The sequence below is a fragment of the Augochlora pura genome, chromosome 10, assembly GCF_028453695.1.
Source record: "Augochlora pura isolate Apur16 chromosome 10, APUR_v2.2.1, whole genome shotgun sequence".
In the NCBI taxonomy this organism is placed as follows: domain Eukaryota; kingdom Metazoa; phylum Arthropoda; class Insecta; order Hymenoptera; family Halictidae; genus Augochlora; species Augochlora pura.
The window spans coordinates 8,065,090-8,086,699 of NC_135781.1; the positions used below are offsets into that span (position 1 = coordinate 8,065,090).

At 32.2% G+C, this 21,610-nt stretch overlaps 6 protein-coding genes across 12 annotated transcripts; 3 read left to right on the top strand and 3 right to left on the bottom strand.

Moving 5' to 3' along the window:
- Window positions 1-222: 222 nt before the first annotated feature.
- LOC144475802 (uncharacterized) lies at window positions 223-10,100 on the bottom strand. Of its 3 annotated transcripts, none has more exons than XM_078192085.1 (12): window positions 9,907-10,100; window positions 9,063-9,205; window positions 7,337-7,661; window positions 7,057-7,251; window positions 6,860-6,975; window positions 3,043-3,254; window positions 2,333-2,969; window positions 1,803-2,220; window positions 1,503-1,724; window positions 1,245-1,420; window positions 1,017-1,163; window positions 223-936 (listed from the first exon to the last, which is right to left on the bottom strand). In XM_078192085.1, exons 2-12 carry the CDS (start codon window positions 9,168-9,170, stop codon window positions 844-846), a joined length of 2,649 nt encoding a protein of 882 aa, XP_078048211.1. In that variant the 5' UTR covers window positions 9,171-9,205; window positions 9,907-10,100; the 3' UTR covers window positions 223-843. The 3 variants fall into 3 exon arrangements, with proteins under 3 accessions (XP_078048211.1, XP_078048212.1, XP_078048210.1); XM_078192086.1 differs by lacking the exon at window positions 9,907-10,100 and adding an exon at window positions 8,874-8,908 and having other exon boundaries at window positions 7,337-7,691; window positions 9,063-9,151; XM_078192084.1 differs by having other exon boundaries at window positions 224-936; window positions 7,337-7,691.
- A 1,237-nt stretch (window positions 10,101-11,337) lies between these two features.
- LOC144475804 (uncharacterized) lies at window positions 11,338-15,469 on the top strand. Of its 3 annotated transcripts, none has more exons than XM_078192090.1 (11): window positions 11,338-11,769; window positions 11,852-11,898; window positions 11,965-12,045; window positions 12,131-12,337; window positions 12,411-12,495; window positions 12,566-12,688; window positions 12,746-12,918; window positions 13,013-13,114; window positions 13,190-13,378; window positions 13,433-14,206; window positions 15,338-15,469. In XM_078192090.1, exons 1-11 carry the CDS (start codon window positions 11,706-11,708, stop codon window positions 15,377-15,379), a joined length of 1,887 nt encoding a protein of 628 aa, XP_078048216.1. In that variant the 5' UTR covers window positions 11,338-11,705; the 3' UTR covers window positions 15,380-15,469. The 3 variants fall into 3 exon arrangements, with proteins under 3 accessions (XP_078048216.1, XP_078048217.1, XP_078048215.1); XM_078192091.1 differs by having other exon boundaries at window positions 13,433-14,062; XM_078192089.1 differs by lacking the exon at window positions 15,338-15,469 and having other exon boundaries at window positions 13,433-14,710.
- Mcts1 (malignant T-cell-amplified sequence 1 homolog) lies at window positions 14,841-16,410 on the bottom strand. Of its 2 annotated transcripts, XM_078192094.1 has the most exons (7): window positions 16,345-16,410; window positions 16,004-16,218; window positions 15,774-15,926; window positions 15,597-15,697; window positions 15,315-15,448; window positions 15,158-15,225; window positions 14,841-15,073 (listed from the first exon to the last, which is right to left on the bottom strand). In XM_078192094.1, exons 2-7 carry the CDS (start codon window positions 16,012-16,014, stop codon window positions 14,992-14,994), a joined length of 549 nt encoding a protein of 182 aa, XP_078048220.1. In that variant the 5' UTR covers window positions 16,015-16,218; window positions 16,345-16,410; the 3' UTR covers window positions 14,841-14,991. The 2 variants fall into 2 exon arrangements, with proteins under 2 accessions (XP_078048220.1, XP_078048219.1); XM_078192093.1 differs by having other exon boundaries at window positions 16,004-16,396.
- Window positions 16,411-16,751: 341 nt separating this feature from the next.
- Window positions 16,752-17,960, top strand: LOC144475807 (uncharacterized). Of its 2 annotated transcripts, none has more exons than XM_078192095.1 (4): window positions 16,752-16,965; window positions 17,336-17,521; window positions 17,600-17,761; window positions 17,834-17,960. In XM_078192095.1, exons 1-4 carry the CDS (start codon window positions 16,867-16,869, stop codon window positions 17,930-17,932), a joined length of 546 nt encoding a protein of 181 aa, XP_078048221.1. In that variant the 5' UTR covers window positions 16,752-16,866; the 3' UTR covers window positions 17,933-17,960. The 2 variants fall into 2 exon arrangements, with proteins under 2 accessions (XP_078048221.1, XP_078048222.1); XM_078192096.1 differs by having other exon boundaries at window positions 16,752-16,869.
- A 3-nt stretch (window positions 17,961-17,963) lies between these two features.
- LOC144475805 (polycomb protein EED) lies at window positions 17,964-19,776 on the top strand. Its single transcript, XM_078192092.1, has one exon. It carries the CDS (start codon window positions 17,964-17,966, stop codon window positions 19,245-19,247), a length of 1,284 nt encoding a protein of 427 aa, XP_078048218.1. The 3' UTR covers window positions 19,248-19,776.
- Window positions 19,777-20,064: 288 nt separating this feature from the next.
- On the bottom strand, window positions 20,065-20,961 carry Pfdn2 (prefoldin 2). Its single transcript, XM_078192097.1, has 3 exons — window positions 20,755-20,961; window positions 20,373-20,496; window positions 20,065-20,298 (listed from the first exon to the last, which is right to left on the bottom strand). Exons 1-3 carry the CDS (start codon window positions 20,898-20,900, stop codon window positions 20,107-20,109), a joined length of 462 nt encoding a protein of 153 aa, XP_078048223.1. The 5' UTR covers window positions 20,901-20,961; the 3' UTR covers window positions 20,065-20,106.
- Window positions 20,962-21,610: the final 649 nt, after the last annotated feature.

A 21,610-nucleotide genomic window follows, 5' to 3' on the forward strand; every position in this document is an offset into this window, starting at 1 on the left:
AGTGCTTAATAGTATCATTAGCAAAAAAATTCTTGTAAATACTAAAAATCATAACACTATCGATTTATTAACGAAACTTGCCTGCTAATTATGAATTAAATGTTCACTACAGCTTGTAAAATTGTCTTTATATTACCCAAATACCGACATTTTATCGGTTCCGAGCAAAACAATTTTCTTGAAATTGCTATACATTTTGCAAACAGAACACATCGATAGATTTTTTATAACAATTAATTTATTTATTAAGAAATCAATTTATTTAGCACAATGCAAAACAGAATTATTTTGAATGAAAAAATTACAAGTACTTTAATAAGTAATCGTATTTACTGTAACCGAATGTCCCACAATTTATGGTCAAGTATGTATATTTACAAAATATACGATGAGTGAAATTAAAATAGTACGTTCATTAGTATTAGTTTATAAAATCCTATCTAAAGTTGATGTAAGATGTAACTAATGATTAAAGATCCTTGTTCCGATTGGTTTACAATTACAAGCCCTATGCATGTGTATCCGTAGAAATGTTAAAAAGTATTAGATCGACATAGCTTGAAACGATAAAGATCTCCCTCTACATTTATGGATAAGCAAATTTAGTAACATATAACTCAAATTATAAATCGTAATTACAATTTGTATTTAACATTTTAATCGCTACACATTTAGGTTACCTATCAATTGATCAACATCGTGTTTTTCATCTAGCGGAGAATCCTACAAATTATACATAGGTAATTGTATATCAGTATATAACCTAAATATTACATCTTAACCAAACGAATTTGATGTGTAGTATAAATTTTATATCGATTAGTATTTTAATTGTTATTCCATTTATTTAACTAAGCCCATTTTCTTAGCTTCCACTTCGTATATTAATAACCTCCACATTTTGACTACAAACACTTCTGCTTCCTCATCTAATACCTAAAACAAACATCATCACATTATACTATTAAAATTACTTGAATTCAAGTCAAAACTACATATTAATAAAAATTAATTACCATCTGTACATCATCAAGTATGCCCTGAGGAGAACTACCAGCCATTACTTTACTACAAATAAAATCCACTAACGTAGGTTCAGGTTCTCCGATATATTCAATAATCTTCTTGTTGATCCATGGCCTTATCCTTTTCTCCATTAACGTCTGATAAAATAAAAAAGATACAAATACAATGAATAAATATAATTCAATTCTATGTATGCATACATCAGAACCAAACTTTACATTATCTATTACAGCCCAATCAAGTTGATATCCGAATAAAGCGTTTTTGTCGGTAGGAATCTTATCAATAAGAGATTTTATATGCTTCCGTTTCTCCTCTTGACTCTTTGTACTTTCTTCTTTGTTAGGCTTAGGAGCATCATCTATAGACTTCTTCTTTTTGTCTTCACCATAATCTAAAGCAAAATTCACATATAAATTATACTTCTTCTAAGCAACGAATATGTTGGTACCCATGGTTAATACTGAATAGTTCACCTAAAGGAACTAGTTTGCGCTTCTTCGCGTTATTAGCACCGTCATCGTCATCGTCATTGTTAAACACGTCCTTGACATCGATTCGACCTTTTTTTCTCGTTTGATTCGTTTGTTGTGAATTAGCATTGACAGCTGCGCTTGGACTAGCCGGAGTTTTATTACCGACGCCATGATCGCCTCCACGATTACCCCCACTTCCCATAGCAAACGGTACAAAATTACCTATAATAAAATAGGTATGATAAATACGGACACTAACTTCATTACCTTAACGAATAGGAAAATATACAATTTACTCACTACTACTCGTTTTTTCTGGTTCACTAACAAGAGACATCCGAGAATCTTCATCTAATGTAGGTGGAATAGACTGAGTTGACGGTGTGACTGCTTGATGAGGAGGAGACGATCTTGTGCACTTCACACTTTCTCTGTCCGTTTCTACAACTTCCTCATTCTCATCACCGTCATGATGATGATTCTGATGATGACGATGATGCCTTCGGTGGTGATGATGATGTCTTGGGGGAGTCCTGGATGGTGCTTCCGTCTGAGAAGCATCATCAAATTGCACACACTCATCACTATCACTTTCTATAGGCTCAGTTTCTATTGGTGGCATAACTTCTTTCTCCTTTTTCACTACTTTCTCATCTTCTTCATCAATTATTGTAATTACTGGCTTAGGTTTGTACTGCTCTTCTCTTTCGGCTTTTAACTGAAACAAAATAATTCACTATTATTCTTAATCGACAACAACATTAACGTAAAAACCTAGATACCATGTGTATATGGAACGGGCTAGATGCTAGAGCTTAGAAGTATCTTACCCTTTCGAATTCAGCCGCTGGGTCTGGATGAGAAGCATCAGCATAAAGTTTATCGCGCAGACACTTGAGCTCCTGCCGCTCCGCATAACGATCCCGCGAGTCGGTTTCTGCTTCAACGGCTCTCTCTTCCAAACGACGCGACAGTTCTTTGCCTTTATAGTATTTAGCATCGTCTCTATCATCGTCGTAGTCTTCAAGAAATTCTTTCAACCGTTTCGCCTCTCTTTCACGTGCTTCTCGTTTCCCTCGACGCTTTTCAGCTTCTTTTTCATATTCCTTTTGTTTACGACGTTCCCGAGTCTCCCAATCTCTCAAGCGCTCTTGATAAGCTGCCTCCTTTTCTCTTGCTCGTCTTTCATTTTTCTTTCTCTCCTTAGCTTCCTCCTCTTCTTCCCTCTCACGCATAATTTCTCGCTCGGTTTTCCTCGCCTCCTCTCTTTCGCGTTCTCTTTCTCGTTCCCTATCTCTTTCTCTTTCCCTTTCCCTTTCCCGTTCTCTATCTCTCTCACGTTCTCGTTCACGTTCCCTTTCGCGATCGCGATCTCTTTCTCGTTCCCTTTCTCGGTCTCTATCCCGATCTCTATCTCTATCACGATCTCTATCATTTCTTTGGCGGTCCCTATCTCTTTCTTTGGACCTAAAAACATACGGCACTGAATTATGTTATTCTCAAAATAAATTCCATAAATAACATTGTATAATTTTGATACCTGGATTTAGACCGCCTTTTGTCCCTTCTACTACTTCCCGTACTACTACTACGTCCCTTGTGAGACGTAGGACTACCAGGATCACCATCTTGCTCGTCTTTAGCATTGCTACCGTCTCGCCTATCTCGACGCTCCTTTTCACGTTTCTCCCTTTCTTCTTTCTCCACTGCTTCTTTCTTCCGTTTCACTTGGGCCTTCTCCTCTTCCTGCTTCTATAAAACACAAAAGCGGAAAAACAGGTGAGACCAAATAGCCGAAAGCAAGCTTATCAGGCTGTGATAATAAAACGCAAAAACTAGCAATCGTATTCTCCTGAGTTAAAAAAAATAAAAGGGTAGAGTAAATGGTTACTGTAAGTGTAAAGTTAGTTAATGCGTATATAATGTAATGATAACGCCATTACATTAAAATAGTGTAATAATATCAAATTTTCTCGTAAAATCAAAATAAATGTCCTCATGAATAAATATGTATATGTATGTATGTCTTGAGAAGAGATACAATGCTTTATATTAAAGATTCATAGAAGTAGTACATGTTAGAAAAATACTATATAGATTTTTATTGATTAATACTGAAACATGAAACATATACATATATTGTTTTATACTATACCATCATATAATAACGAACTCTTATTTGTTCAGAACAAATAATTTGCAGCGAAAGTTCATTTTAATTTTTAACTTCATCGTGAATAACTTATTGTATAAAATTTACCGTTTAAATTTTGTATGAACAGTATTTTTAGTATTCAATGTTACCAATACCAATTATAGTATTTCACGATTACTAGTTGCACAAAAATTAATCACATGTCAATTATCATAATTCTGTTCATCTCAATGTGGTTATACTCACTCCACTGGAGCATGCTCGGTCAGCAGCATCTTACACGAAATCTTGTTTACATATCAATTACCTAAGTGCAGGTATAAATTTTGGAAACAAGCATAAGAAATTTCTTAAGCTCTACTTAAACTAAAAATACCTTAATACTAACAGATGCATCGTAGAGGCCACCCAATGTACTTACAACATTGCAAATGTGCCTGTAAATCAATAGTGTCTAAAACTATGTAAGTCTAAGAGTCGAAAGGGGTGAATATTTAGATTTCTTGTCAATACTCAAAAATTATTAGAAAGTATTATACCAATCAGAAGCGGAGTCATCACGAAGAAGGGATTCCACCAAAACATCTTTCACTTTTGCCAAGAAACAGTCACACGTCTGTCAACTTTGTTTTCTTCTGGCTATGCAGCTGATGCAGCAAACTGTTGGATATCAAATGCACAATAGTTTGCCCACCCTTATCGTCCCGTATTATCAACGTAACGTCATAGAAATAAATTAATATGGTTCATCCTTATTCGATATAATAATAACAGTAATGGGTTACTGCTTGGAGTACCCTACGATATAGGCTGGAAAAAATAGTAATTCTATAAACGTGTTTAATAAATGTTCCACTTATAATGGTTTTTACAGAAAGCTAAAGAGTGCATTAAAATAATAATATACCTTTTTACAAAAAATGATAAAAATATAACTGTGATAAATCAAAAAAAGCCTATCTCGAGTATCTTATGCAATTTGTGCTTTCTTAAACCTCTTAACGTCCATACAGTAACCCATACTCTTTTAAACTAATAAGGATAGAGTAACTGAGTGCATAAAAATAGATGCACATATGAAGAGAAAACAGACTGTTGAAATATGAAACATCAGTGGTCATAGGTATTCAGATGGGCAGTTCACTAACAAAACTACAAGAACCGAATGATTGTGTTGGCTCATGGTTGTGGAGTTTACTCACGGTGTGAAGTTGACTTGGTCAGTCAGTGTGGTGGTACCGGAGAATGGAGGAGCGCGCACCTAGGTACTACATGTCTGATCGAGACGCTGACAGAAGCTGTTTACACAAAATAAAGACAACAACTGAACAGTCGCCATTGTGATGACAAAATCATTTCATTGTGTGTAGGATTCAGAAAGTCTCGATCCTATCAATAATCTATCTAAAAGTACATTATAAAGTATGTCAGCGTCAAATTTCTTTCATCAAAATAATATAATTTTATCAATCCTAGGCAGTTCATAAAAACAACTGGAATAGCAAATTCACTGACCTTCTATATAGAAGTACTAGACTGCTAGACATTGACATAAACAAAATATATAGGTTTATTATTCTGACTACTACTGTTTCGACATTTGCTTCTTACATTCTTTTCTACATTCAATATCTAATACTATGAGCAAAATACATTGTATAATAAATCTTTCTGAAAGAATCAAAGAGAAATCATTCAGAACATAGATTCTTACAAACATGTTAGTACTAGCAGTTTAGCACAATAAGTATAGAAGCAGATAAAGAAATTTGATTGTATAGAATAAATTATACTGAATATACAACAGTACAGTGCTATTAGTAACGAAGAATTATTTGCGACGAGACAAGAAAATGGAGTTCCAAGAGTCAAAATTATTGGCTACATGATGTCAGCATGTTGTAGAGTTATGAGATTCTCCCGTCTTAAGATTGCACATTTCTTGTTTTTCATGTTTTGTTGGTTGGATATACTCTGACTTACCGACGAGGCTGCAGCTGCCTGCGAAAATACGAGGGTTGTGCTGTGATTGACTCCCTTCAGAGCCAATGAGTGAGTGAAAGAGTGGTCCCCACACACAGCATTCCTAGGCGTGTGCGTTTGCTGTGTGCGACGCACGCTGCCTGTTATTATAATTATAGCAACGAGTCACGGCTCCAATTGTTTAGAGCTAACATAGCACACACGCACTTTATCACAATATACTTAAAAACTATACTTTATAACTATACACATATAACTCTCTTTTGCCTGCCCAAATATATCATTCAATTTTTTACATATATATACATATATACTATATATATAAATATATGTATATACATATATATATTGCAAATTTAATTAGCAATTGTTCAATATGTACTGTAGACATAACTACAATATATTTTATCATATTGCACAAATTATGAAAACATCCTTATGTAGATGCAAGTTTTGCAAATATTAAATCAATGTTAATAACCCATACATCAACAAGTCAGGCGTGAATTCTGAATTTAGTTAAAACAAATTTTGTATTAGGATAAAATATGATACGTAAATTTTTCGACTTTAATGTACAAGTACTTTTTAAAATCCAAAAATAAACTTTTAAAATAATCATTTTGTAACACATTGGTGCTTTCTCTTACTATGTAGACAGAATAATTTTGCTTTCTCTTCAATAAAAAAGAATAAAACAACAAATTTGTTCCAATGTAGCATGAAGATAATAGAATAAAAACTACAAAGTATTACAAACATACTCTTAAACATACTTTAAAGGAAAGTAATATTTGTATAACGTATCTTTTAAAATCAAATAAACAACAAAGACAAAAGTAAGAAAAAAAAAATAATACAGTTTTAAATAAAATATTATTAGCCTTTTAAAGAAAAATTTGAAGAAAACCTAACAAATACACTGACTCTCATATACAAGAAAATTATATAAAAATAAATAGATTGTTTCCAATATGTTGTAGAATAATGTTTATAATGCTTAATAAAACAATCATATGATTGGTGACAACACCTATAATAATTCCTAACATCTGCAAACCTAAATTTTTTTCAAATTTAATACCCAATCCTAACAGACCACGATTCAGAATACCTTCTAAGATTTTGGTATATCACATCCGACAATATGACCAGAAAGAAGGGCAGAGAAATAGGTGTGATATAAGAAGAAAGATAAAATAAATTTAAAAATAATTACCTTCATGACCTCCCTGAATTTTCCAATTTCTCGTGTAATCAAGTCTCTTTTACTTTCTTCTATTTCTGCATCATCCAAGTTCAACGACTTAGCAACCATTTTTGTTTGATGTTCCTCTGTTACATATAAACCCAAACACACTTATTTAATTTCTTAATTAATTTTGAAAGATATTGTAAGAGTGTAAATATAATTACCAGGGGCAACTTGAGCCATTTCCAAATCAGCAGCATGTTCGGCTATGATTTGATTTATACGGGCTAGTGCATCTGCGTCCACTACTCTCATACCTTCATCCATATAATCTTCGCCTTCTTCACCTTCTGTACCTTCTGTAGAAGTCTCATCCTGTAAGGGAGACTGACCCCCTCTTAATTTTTTTCTTCTTTCCGCTATAATAAATCAAAACAATGTATAAAAATATATTTGGTGATACATTTATGGAATTACTACAATTTCTTATTATCTTACTATTACCTTTAAATTGATCCAAAACAACTTTAGCTTTAGCATCGACTTTCACAACAAGCTTTTTGGTGCCTATTTCCATGTCATGAAGTAGTCTAACTGCTCTAAGACCTGCATCAGGACCTGCATATTCACAAAATCCGAATGCTTGGACTCTCTTCCATGAAAGAACATGACCACATGCACCCAAGATATGTCGAATCATCACATCTGGTGCTCTGTCCATAATGTTACCAATAAACACAGTAACTGGTGGACCAGATTCTCTCTCACGCCGCCGATTATTGTCATGACGATTCTGGTTACGTGCATACCGTACAGCTGGAGCTGAGGTCTGCATCGCAGATACGGGTGTTGGAATCATCTATGTTTTATAAATGGTAGGTTTCTTAATAATGCACATCTCTACTCATGCAGAATCCAGAATCTCCCCTCCCCCTAATTGCACATTATTTCAGTTCTTTTCATTTTAGTATTTCTTATATGGCAATATAGTTTCATGCAAGCATTAAGTATGAAAGTATTGTAACAAATATTGGTGTCAGCTGTAGATAATTGCCATTCTACCCAATGTAATGGTTCCACAATTTGAATACTTTGAGGAACACTTCACATTGATAATTTGTGTACAAATTATTAATGCATAACGCAAAAGAATACATTAGCATAAATAAAATATTATAATTATGATATTATTGGCAGCAATTATTACAATAAGCTGTTTCATAGATTCATATTATATACTACATAACATATCAATTAGCTTACTTTAAACTGTGTTAGAGAATACATGCACTTCCTCTTTCTTTTTTAACATAACAGAAAACATGTTACTCGTCAATGAAAATCAGTTTATAAAAAATGTATCAGAAAAAATATAATAGACAGCTTTTAAATTATAACATATTTGATGACAGCATGCAAAAATTTAAGATGATAGTAATACATATTATTGAATTAACTCTTCCGCAGTCAGTTTTTTAAATCTAAAGGTTCTACTAAACTAAAAAACAGATTGTAAAATAAAAAAATATAAGTATGTAATTAATAAGTACATAAATTAATATTGAAAGATAAAATCAATGTTACATAAAAATAAAATATGTATATGCTTTTAAATATTTACTTCTGAATGTAGTATGCTATAAAACTGTAGCAGTAACTGCGAAAAAGTTAAACACAAAAACAGAAAAAAAGTATGAAGTATTTTAAAGTATTAAAAGTTCACTAATGGTAACATGTAATATGAAATTTCATTTTATACTATTCCATAAACACAAAAATATTAATGATGATAAAAGTACAGAGTGAGACAACAATCATACTACAATTAGAATGGAAGTTATTCTGAATAAAAAAATAAGTACAAAATTTTGTATGAGATTTTTTCAATCGAAGCTCGATTTATTCTAAAATTTTTCTTTAGTTAAGCAGAGTATGTACGCAGCAATGGGACAATATTTTTAACAATACTTGTAATACAAAGGCTCAAATGAAAAAATGTGATGCTAAATCTTTTACTTATTTTTTTTTTACATTGAATCACCTCCATTCTGGTTGTTTTATGACTTCCACTCCACCCTGTAAATTTAAATTTTAGTAGTGTAAAATTATGTACTGATTATCTAGCAACATGTAGCAAGTGTGAAAAAGATCTGAAAGACAAAATTGTCCAAGAGCATAAAAAAAATAGTCATGCTGAAAATACTGAATCAACGAATTTCTTTCCACTTACATGCGCCATAGGCATTACACCACCTATAATTGGCGGAGGTGCACCAACAATGTAAGGCATAGGTGGCATGCCTGGTATTCCCATTGGAGGTTGGCCAGGATAAGACATTTCTTACTTTAATTAGTACTATGGCAGTGCTCTCACTAAAAGGTATAAAACAGTATATTAATATTTATAAATAAGATAAAATATATTGATTTAATTCGTTATCTGCGAATATTATATTCAATACAATATTCCATTAATATACACAATAATTTCCATTGCAAGAATTCAATATTTCAATTACTTTGTTTCCAAAATCAACAGTCTACGTTAAAAGCTTGTGTAACATTAAATGATACATATCCTTACAATTTAACACTATAAATTGCTAATATGCATAAAAAAACTAACGGTATCTAAAAACAGATACTGTAGATTATCCATTTTATAAATTCCTATTATAAATTACGATTTTTACTATAAATTAACTACAAAATAAAGAACCACTATGATTAACAAATCAGCTGTAACTTATACGTAAAATACAAATATAAACAAAACGCTTCATACAAATATTGTGTGAAATTGTTCACAAACGTTTATTAAGTAACAATCATTTATATGTAACAATCTTTTTGGCATGTAATCAAATACCGACATCCATTTGGAATTAGATGAATTTTTATATTTAAATATACATATTTCACTTCTCGTTTTAAGAAATTAACAGTATATAAACCGTATTAAGGAAGAATAAGTCCTTCTTAATAACAGTTACAGATGCCAGACGAGACATTAATGGATGCTTTGATATTCTAACCGTTAAATGATTGTAACAAAGAACTAATTCTATACTTACATAATATATTTGAAAATAGAAGCAATTCATTAAACATCGCTTTAAAAAGCTTTATGTCATTCTATAGAGACTGCAGATCTGAAGAGATATTTTACGAAATACACAGACTAAAACTTCACTTTCACAATCTTTCAGCTGGTAATCACTTCTTTTCGTCCATTACGGCTTCACGCGCTGTTCGCTTCTAGAAGGCTATGGTTGATGGTATATTTCCCGTGTGTTCGTCAATACATTGTAAAAGCATCACGTTTTGTATTGTTAATGCATGTATTGAATACATATGTACAATAAAAAAATCGGATGAATTTATGGTTACGAACTTTAATTATACATAAATTATATTACGGGAATAACTATTTAAAGGATATACATATGTAACTACATAATTTAGTAGTTGCTAAGAGCTATGAACTTTCTAGACACCTTTCTATATATTTCATATATTTCGAGGACCTTGTATAAACCAGTAAGATCTACATTCTACATAGCTTTAGGCCGTAACTTGCTCAGGTAGACCGCTATGAACTGGATTATCATATTAACCAACAGTAATGGGTCTTCTTCTTGCACATCTGCAGGCCAAAGCATGATTCATTAGCGAGTGTCAAGATAGAAATTTTAATTTCTGATTGATTTAATGTTGAGACAGGATTCACTGTAAATTGGAATGCGCAATAAAATGATGGTGATCTCCGTGCCAGCTTAGGGAGGCAAATTTTGTTAGATGCCTAGTGACTTTTAGGAGAAAGGTGCATGAAACGAGCTGTATAACCTACCAGAAAATTGTACTTTTCATTTAATTGCAATGATAAAAAAATACCTTTTTTATTAAAATATTCAAGTAACGAGTAAAGATCAAATATCTTTTATTAAAATCATTGTTTATATAATTTTCTATCTAAATAATATTCGCCAAGTCCAACTTGTACCTTTCGCCTCATAGCATTATCGATCATATGTATTTATTCTAGGCAATATTTCGACATATTGAGCAGGATAAGGTCCAGCTAATAATTATATTGTCTTGACTATTAGTGCAAGAGAGTAAAACAATATTGCATATGAATAGTGTAAACTTAATATCTTTTTCTGAAAGATAATTATTTACTCGAAATGCGATCTAAAAAAGTTCTTGAATTGGGAGAAGAGAAATTGAGGACGATTATAATTACATTTAATGAATTCTTCGTAATTTTTCTGAAATTCCTAAATAACTACGAGCTGTTTGGATATTTGCTGGAAAATATATATGTATAAGCATTTAAAACATAAATTAAAGAGTAATTTTTTGAGCTATGTTTCATTAATTTTGGTTGACATGGTGAGCCAGCTTCACACCGATGCACATGAAAGAGACAAAGCCACAGACGCGCCACTCTGCAGCACACTTCAGAGCAGTCCCCGAAAATACATTGTCTCTGCACTAGAGTATGCTCTGTAATTCTATGGTATATCATAAGAAGGTGACAACGCCGAAGTTGATTCTGTAGATTAATCTAAATACTGATTGTTTAACAATTTCATCATTCATATGATCAAAACATGAAGCAGATTGCCAAAAACAATAGAAGTATAGTTGTACATTAGAATTGCGATAAAAGTAATATCTTTTACCGTGAAATTAGAGTTGTACTGTAGCAAAGGTTGAGCATACAGTAGCACAATTTAAAGAATCTCGTGAATGCTTATAGTTGAATTATTGTAGCTATTTACAGTATAAGGTCATTAATAATTGTCTACTATTAACTTCGTGTATCAAATCTTGAGAGAAATCAAATTTCTCTACACGTGTATACAAAATGGCTTTGCCACCAAACTATAAACAAGTAGCAATAGCTACATCAAACATCGTTGCATCAAATCGTAAGCGTTATTAATTTATTTATATAGTGTTACTTAAATCTGTTTTTTAAAAATTACATAAGTATACAAATCATTTTTACAGAACGTCTTAGAGCTTCTGGTGGAAGTAGCAATAGCTCAGCAAATAGCGTAAGTATAATTTAAATTGAATAAGTGTTTGCAGAATAAATAATTAATTCTTGTAATAATTTGTAGAAAGATACTCAAAGTCCATTTATACAAACACCTCATAGTCACCCAGGATTTACACCACAGAAGGTTGGAAAAAACACAAATGTATGTACTTAATTTTACATATAATGTGAAATCAAACTTTCAACTTGTAAAGTTTACAAAATTTATTCCTTCATTATTTGGTTAGGCTGATTCTCGTATGCCCAAACCACCTAAACCTCCAGAAAAACCACTTATGCCATATATGAGATATAGTAGGAAAGTATGGGACCAAGTAAAAGCTCAGAATCCAGAATTAAAGCTTTGGGAAATAGGAAAAATTATTGGTCAAATGTGGAGAGATTTACCAGAGGAAGATAAAACAGAATTTATTGAAATGTATGAAGCAGAAAAGGTATAAAGAATATTCATATTTTTTGTTGAAAATTTTATAAATAGCTGATAATGATTTTTTATATTTTAAATAGGTGGAATATGAAAAAAGTTTAAAAACTTATCATAATTCACCTGCCTATTTAGCTTATATTGCTGCTAAAAATAGAGGAAAATCAGGTAAACATTGGAAATCAATAAAAATAGATAATATTATAAACAGTTTAACGATATCTTGTTTCTTTATTAGCAATGTGTGCTGCACAGCAAAATAATGATGACCGAGAAAGTCATGAACGTTCATCGGGCGGTACTAAAGGTCAAGCAGCTCAAGATAGAAGAATAGATATTTTACCTGCAGAAGACGATGATGGTACGTAAATATATATGTATCACGTGGATAGTATTATATGTGTATTTAATTTTATAGATCAAGACGATGGATATTCTGTAAAACATGTTGCATATTCGCGGTATACGAGAAATCATCGTCTTATTAATGAAATATTCAGTGACACCGTAGTCCCTGATGTTCGCTCTGTTGTTACTACACAACGAATGCAAGTATTGCGACGTCAAGTACAATCTTTAACATTGCATCAGGTAATGTAATGTAAATTTCTTATACATTGATTATAGATTAAGCTATATAGCATGATTAGAGTAGCTGTTATGTTAAATTATTAAAAACTTACAGAAAAAGCTAGAAGCAGAATTACAACAAATAGAAGAAAAATTTGAAACAAAGAAACGTAAATTTATTGAAACAAGTGAAATATTTCAGGAAGAATTGAAGAAAGTAAGTTATTGATTTTTGTTTATTAAAGTATAAATTAAATTTATTTTAATTAAAAAAAAAACAATTTTATTTTAGCACTGTAAACCTGCAGTAGATGAAGAGATATTCAATAAGATGGTAGAACGTCAGTATGAAGCACTTAGACGAGATAGATTGAAAGGAATAGAAGAAAATCGTTCAGACGGACCAGCATCTAGTGAATCAACTCCAAATTCCACACCCACTCCTACCCCTGCTCCAGTCAATGATGAAACTCCATCTGATGTAAGTAAGTACATACTTATTATATAGACCATTACTCATTATTCGTTATTATAGGTTCCTGAAAACGAGGCAATAGATAAAAAACCAAATGGAACGGAAAAGACTACAAATGAAATAAAAAAGGAAACATGTTCTCCACCATATAATGACAACAAACCTGAAACTCCGCCAGTACAAGGAAATTCAAATCAACATGCACCTAGCTCTGGAATATATTGTGGGACTGTTAGTCCAATACAACAACAAACACCACCACCTTCACTCCAACAACAACAGCAGCAACAACAACAGCAACAACAGCAGCAGCAACAACAACAGCAGCAACAACAACAACAGCAGCAGCAGCACCAACAACAACAGCAGCAGCACCAACAACAGCAGCAGCAGCACCAACAACAGCAGCAGCAGCACCAACAACAGCAGCAGCAGCAACCACAACAGCAGCAACCACAGCAGCAGCAGCACCAACAACAACAACAGCAGCAGCAACCACAACAACCACCGCCTTCACAACCATCGCAGCAGCCTCCTTCAACTCAACATCAACAACCTACATCTCAGCAACACCAACAACATCCACAACAACCAGTTTCGCATCCGCAACCATCTCCTTTACAACCACCACAATCTACTACTACGACAACAGCAGCACCATCGAATATAAATTCAAGTGCGCCTGCAAATGCAAGTGTCACTGCAAATGCGCCTACTATGCCTCCTGTTTCTTCACCAGCTCCTCCTGTGCAGCATACTCCTCATCAGCAAGGAATGTTAGCTAATCATTCAATGCCACCTCATCAAGGAACACAAGGAACTCAGGGAACACAGGTGCTTCCACCACAAGGCCCTGTTTCTAACCCACATTCCCCTCAGATGATTCCACCGAATCAAGGCTACGGTCAACAATATCAACCAGGACCAACTCAGCAAGCTCAAAATGTTCCATTAACTCCGAGACCTCCTCATCCATCTTATACGTATTCACAGCAGCAACCATATCATCAACCATATCCTCAATATGCACATCCCTATTATCATCAACCATATTCACAGTATTCACCACACGTAATGGGTCGTCCTCACGCTCATGGTCCTCATAGTCCGCACAGTCCGCATTATCACCCACAATCTCCTCATGCCGTTGGAGAAAATAATACTACTAATAACAGTGTGCCTGGTTCAAACACTACTTCTGCACCAACATCCGATGCTAACAATTCATCTTATTCTCCGGCATCAGGACATTGCGAAAACGAACGTTCCGTTTCTACAGACAATCAAGAAGGCCAAGTAGATATTAAATCAGGATCTGGTTAATTATACTTTTATAATTACATAATTCTATTTATAGAATTGCTTTCGATTTATGTGATGAACTGTAGAACATTACATTCGAATAATATTGATGCATTTAAACAATTATAATAAAATTGTCATATTCATTCAGTTTGTACAATAAAAATCCAATATTAATCTTTTTTTTATTTTGAGTAGCAATACTGTTGCTTCATAGCATGACATGTAACTTTCAAAAATTTCAGAGAACGCATTTGTGCAACGAACAAGATGTTTTCGCACATGATTACATTTTGAACAACATACACATCAGTCTTTTACTTCACAGGTTTCATTTGCCATAATCCATCATTCAAGTAATGACAATTCTCTATACCCACTCCTTTATTCACTTTGGCTCTGCAAATTAAATTATTATAATATACCCAGCACTTACTTTTTATACACTTTGTATATAAAATTTCATGTGCCCCATTTACTTACATGTCTCCTGTTGATAATGTAGTAACACCAACAGCTAAAGCATGTTGCTTGCCCTCTGCCATAACAGCCTACATCTTTAATTAAGAATTCAATAGACTAACAAATAATAAGATTGGTAAATAGTGTATGTAATTTAAAATATTTTAACAAAGGATACAACAACTGTTCCCTTTTCTACAGGTGTCATCTTTGCACCTTTCGACGTTAAACCTGGACACATGATATTCGCTCCACTAAGAACGAACCGGATAGCACCTTTATCAACTTGTTGCATTGGTAAAAAAAATGGATCTGAAAATTTTTAATATCTACATATACATATACACATATATATGATATATATACATAATATTAATATTAAATATACAATCTAATGCAAAATTTCTTTATAATTTCTTTTCTTTAAAAGTTGTTTAAAATTTAATAATTTCTCACTCACATTTATGTAACAATCTTAAGGTAGGCATCCAGGGTCCTTCTCGTTGGCGAAAAAATAAAAGGTCTCCTGCCGCATTTACAATAATCTCTATATGATCGTGACTGACATATGAAAAAAAGATATAAATATGGTCAATTATTAATAATTTTAACAAATATTCTCTCTAAAATGTCTTACCATTTTACTATTCGGAAAGAATCCTTTTTTGGAATAATAGTGTCCGCGTGACTTTCTAAATGAGGATAAAGATCTAGGAGTTTGGAACGAATTCCTTTTTGCACTGATGATTTTAATTGTTGTATCCCAGAAACACTGTCTTTTTCATCGAATCTAATAAAATTTTAAATAAACCATAATTTATTACCGAATGGAGGTTATGTATTTTTAACAGAGATAATGACACATACTTTTTGAACATTTTCTTATATTTTATAAAACAATGCCACAGATATAAGGAGTACTGATACTTAAGAAATACATTCAATTTAATAATTCTTAAAAGCAATCTTGACTTGTAAAATATTCTATGGTAGCCGGTGGACACTTTGTATAATTCTGTTATTATGCTACAGTTTCATATGGTGTGCGGTGTGCACATGAATTTTTTTTGGTTATAACCAACCTACAAATACATATAAACATGTACATATATAAAGTTTACATGTTATAATAATATATTTATTAAATAAATTTTGTTAATTTTCAGACTAATAATATAAATTTACGTAGCTAATAATTTGAAACATACAAATACAAAATAGTTTAAAAATAGAATATTGCCTCTCTAATTTACGGTCCCCCTTATTTATTACGCATCAAACAGTGCGCAGATTTTGGGGAAATATGAATAAGAGACAATATCAAAGTACGCAAACTTTGTACATAATATTATACATGTACGTACAGTTATGGGTTTTATCCCTGCATACCTCAAGGCCGCATCTTGATCCGTTAGTGAGGGTCAGTATAAAAATTTCTTTTGCTCTGATTGGCTGACGATTCGCTGCTGAAACCGAATCTACTTCGGATTGGATGCGCAGTAAAATGGTAGAAATGTGCGCGTCAGCTTAAGGAGTAATAGACCTCCTCTTGCACTTTTTTCTTATTCCTTAAATAATCTATCATTTTACCGCGCATCCCATGTGCAGTGCATCTTACCGCGGTAATGAATCGTCAACCACTCGAAGCAAAGGAAATTTCTATACGGATTCTCACTAAGGAATGATGCTGCGGCCTATAGGTGTGCAGAAATACGACTCATTCCCATCATATGGTCGGTAGTCATCCTATAAAGAAACGATATGGGGATATGGCTCGCATTCTTAATAAGTTCGGTAAACGCCGATATGAATCTTTAATTTCGTTCTTGGTGCGTTTGTAATACTACAATATTTTATTTTATATTACTTGTTGTTTTATTAAATTCTCGTAAAATCTAGTGGCGAACATATATTCAACTACTTGTAGTTGCTTCCATGTTAAAAAATCAAACTGTAATAATCTATGTTTTACATTTGTTTATCAATACATGTGTTAAAAGAAGGTTGTATATTTGTTATCATATAAGAACAAGTATCTTAGTTTGTTATAATACTAGTTATGCAGAATTAGTATAATTGATTGTACATTTACATATTATATTAAAAATAATACTACAGCTCCGACTTTGTAGGTTATACTAATCTTTGAAATCATTCAAATTTAAATATTCTGTTGATTATATTAAATATTATTTATAGGTTGTAGGATCAGCAGATTTATGTCATAAGGTTTCTGAAGGATTACATCAAAGTGTAAAAGAAAGACAATGGAATATTGTGGTCCATCAGTGTGAATTTGTTGATGAAATATTGAAGGCAGACGTTAATGTTACAATAGATTTTATTATTTTTCTATTTGATTGGAGATTTCAATCTTTATCTGAAGTAAGTATATAATTTACTCTACACGATTTAAGCTATATTAATTTACAAAAATTATATATAGATAAATTTTTATTTAAGGTCGAAACAAACATAAACCTCATAGATGAACATTATATAATTTCTGGATCCACATGTTTAGTAAATTGCAAGGAAATTTCTAGTAGTATGGGATTGATTTCTCATAAATCAGCAAAACTGCGAAATAAATATAATATTAGATTTTTATCTGCCAATGTTTCGGTATGTCCTTATAGTCTTCTGTATCGTTAACTTATATTTTACTTATTGTTCTGACCGTTCTATTCTTTTCAGAAATTACAGAGTTGTGTTCAATTAGGTAATAGAATATTAAACGTAGCAGAGGCAGTACTTGGTATTACTAGTGGAATTCCTACTATTGGACTTATATAAATACATTTAAAGTTCTATATATAATACTGAAATGAAAAAGACGAGTAATAAGGGTCAAACCTATGCCTCCAGTCAAGAAGATAGTGAAAATGATAGCGATGAAACTGAATGTAGCATTGGTAGTAATTCGACAGCAGGCACTCATCGTAGTGATACACCTACGCGTAGTGCACGTTATAGAAGGAAAGGAAGACGTAGAAGTAAAACTACAAAATATAAGTCTTGCACAGATAAGCCCCTTTATAAATATTGCTGCAGTATTAAGGAAGATCATGGGCAACCATTGTTTGGTGTACAGTTCAATCATCACTTAAAGGAAGGAGAACCACTAATATTTGCTTCTGTAGGAAGCAATCGAGTAAGCATTTATGAGTGTCCTGAAGGGGGTAATATTAGACTACGTCAATGCTATGCAGATCCTGACCCAGAAGAAAATTTTTATACTTGTACTTGGACTTATGATGATTCTGGGAAGCCTCTATTAGCAGTGGCAGGATCACGTGGTGTAGTTAGAGTCATTAGTCCTGTAACTATGACTTGTATTAAGCACTATATTGGACATGGTCATGCAATAAACGAATTAAAAATTCATCCTAAAGATCCCAATATATTGCTCTCAGCATCAAAGGACCATGCTCTCAGGCTATGGAATATAAAAACTGATGTCTGTATAGCAATTTTTGGCGGAGTCGAAGGTCATAGAGATGAAGTTTTAAGTGCAGATTTTGATATGAAAGGGGAACGCATTATTTCATGTGGCATGGATCATGCTTTGAAATTATGGTCACTGGATAAACCAGATATGCAAGAAGCAATAAAACAATCATATTACTCTAATCCTACACGTAATGGAAGACCTTTTGACTCCATACTACAACATTTTCCAGACTTCACTACACGAGATGTACACCGTAATTATGTTGATTGTGTTAAATGGTATGGTGACTTTATTTTAAGCAAGTCTTGTGAAAACTGTATCGTATGCTGGAAACCAGGTCGCCTTGAAGATTCTCAACTACGTAATGGAGAAACAAGTGCTACAGTTTTACACAGATTTGAATTTAAAGAATGTGATATATGGTTTATAAGGTTTTCAATGGATTTTTGGCAACGTACAATAGCTTTAGGAAATCAAGTTGGAAGAACATATGTATGGGACTTAGAGGTTGATGAACCAGGACAAGCACGCTGTTATTCACTTCATCATCCTAGATGTACTGCTCCTATACGTCAAACAAGTTTAAGCAGAGATGGCTCAGTACTATTATGTGTTTGTGATGATGCCACTGTATGGAGATGGAACCGTGAACATTAATAGTTACATAATATATGAAAATGTGCCTTCACACTTATAGAATGTACCACATTAAGCTTACTGCCTTTTGATATGGAATATTATAAAATAACTCATCAATAGTAGGTTGTATACCTATTATAAAATATTAGTTAGATACTTATAATAATTTTAATTCATAAATAATTTATGAAGGATACACTTTTACATTAATTTCAAGCAAAGTTAAGCAAGTTAATTCGTATATTTATCATATAGGTAAATTATAATCGTAATTACACGAAAAACGTATATTTTATCCCTTCGTATGTAATAAGTTTAGAAATGGTATAGAACTAAAATTATACCATGTATGCACTTTAGTAATTAACAAATTATTTAATTTCTATTAATTAACGAAGGTAATAGAGAAGAAAAAGAGTATTAAAAAATGAAATATTCTTACTTTTAAGTTTTTACTTTTTTGAACAAATTGTAAATCACAAAATTTTTGTGTAATGTTTTTAATAATATTGTTGCATCTTCATATTTTTATGTAAAATTTCTGGCTTCGTTAGTGCAACAAAAAATACAACACATTACAACTTTGTAATGTTACATTTAACTTTTAGTTTATGAATAAATCGAGTACACTGTATTTTACAACTTCGATTGATAAATTAATTTAAGGAAATAATAGTTTCAAAAGACTGAAATAATTATTAAAATTGTATACTATTATTTATAAACAAAAATTAATAAATACCTTTCATAAAAAATACACTGCTGTTAAAATGTTGAATAATTTTACAGACAAAATATCTCAGAAGATTTAGAAAATAAATGCCATAACAAGATGTAAATCAAAATGTAGCATATATTCAAAGAAAAAATTTTGATTTTAGGGATAGTTGCTCAACAATGAATTAACAACAACTGTGCTTCTTTTTGCTTCTTTCGGCTCTTCACTTTGCTGTTGCTGTTGCACATCCTCTTGTCCCTTAATTCTAATATTATGCTTTTCTTTAAATTCATTAATTTCAATTCCTTTCTTTGTTAATTGTTCATTTAATCCATCTATAACTTTTATAAGCTGCAAAACGTAATATAATGTTAGTCAAGTATTACAATAAGTATTTAAGATGCAAAACAAATGGAAACTTTTACCTGTTCCTTATTTGTTGTTAATGCAGGCATTACATCTTCTACAGTGCGCTCACACAATACACCTCCTGTTAGTCTATAACACTTTCTTTTCGGATCAACATGTTTTAACGTCTCAATTACAATCCTAAAATTTGTAATACTTCGTTGTAATAATGAAAAGTTATTTTTAAATATTTGTAAAATATAACAGATACCAAGTTTGTAGAGTTAATAAAATTTACACATGAAAATAATACTTTTATTATTTGTAATGAATGAATTAAAATTTTATTAAATTAGAATGTATTAAGGACTATTTGTTAAATATATATATATATATAATAGTAAGAAACGCTATGTTTATAAAAGACAGGAATGGTTAACGTAGGTTAAGGATGCATACTTGTGTTCATTCAATTCCATCTCCATTTCCGATAATTTATTAGCCATTGTTCGTTGCTCATTAAGAAGCATTTGAAATTCTGACAATATTTCAGCAGTAGATTTTGTACCTTTCGGAGATTTTCCTGACTTTTTTTGGCTAGCCATATTAGGCGTTTTGCATTACTTTCTTCTACACGCGTGAGATTAACCACTTTATTTATGTATTGTACATATGTACGTATATATATATATCTGCACGAAATTTCTGCTTCCTACGTTTCTAGTTATACTCAAGAATCGATTTACATACATGTTCACACCCGTGTGAAGCGATTCAATATATTAACCAATATTAATAAAACATGGCTTAAAATGTTGCTCTTTAATTGTTCATATTTGCTCGCCGATTTGTTTTAATTGATCACTTATCCTTTTCGAGAGATATTCAAAAAACTTTTTGAGATGCCTAGGGATTTTCATGAAAGGCTAGATAATTTTAATAATACAGTAATGAGACATGCTCATATCCAATCAGAGCAAAGAAAATTTCTAAACCGAACCTCGCTAACGGAACAATTTACAGCCTGGATATATGTGTTACGTTATCACGTTTCATGAGCGACGCGAACATAGGCACTTGTTTATATTACGACCACGCTATTAGACTATACGTTTCAATTTATGGCGGCAGGAGGGAAGTTCGAATGTATATATAAATTTATATCGCATATTTATATAGAGACATTGTATCGCCCGAGAGGAATAACTGAGAATATGTAAAGAGACAATGAGAGAGTTCCCACGAAGTTCATCGTCAAGCCTTTGCTTTCTTTAGCAAGACTAATCGAGGAGTATAGACAATGTCACGTTGGCTT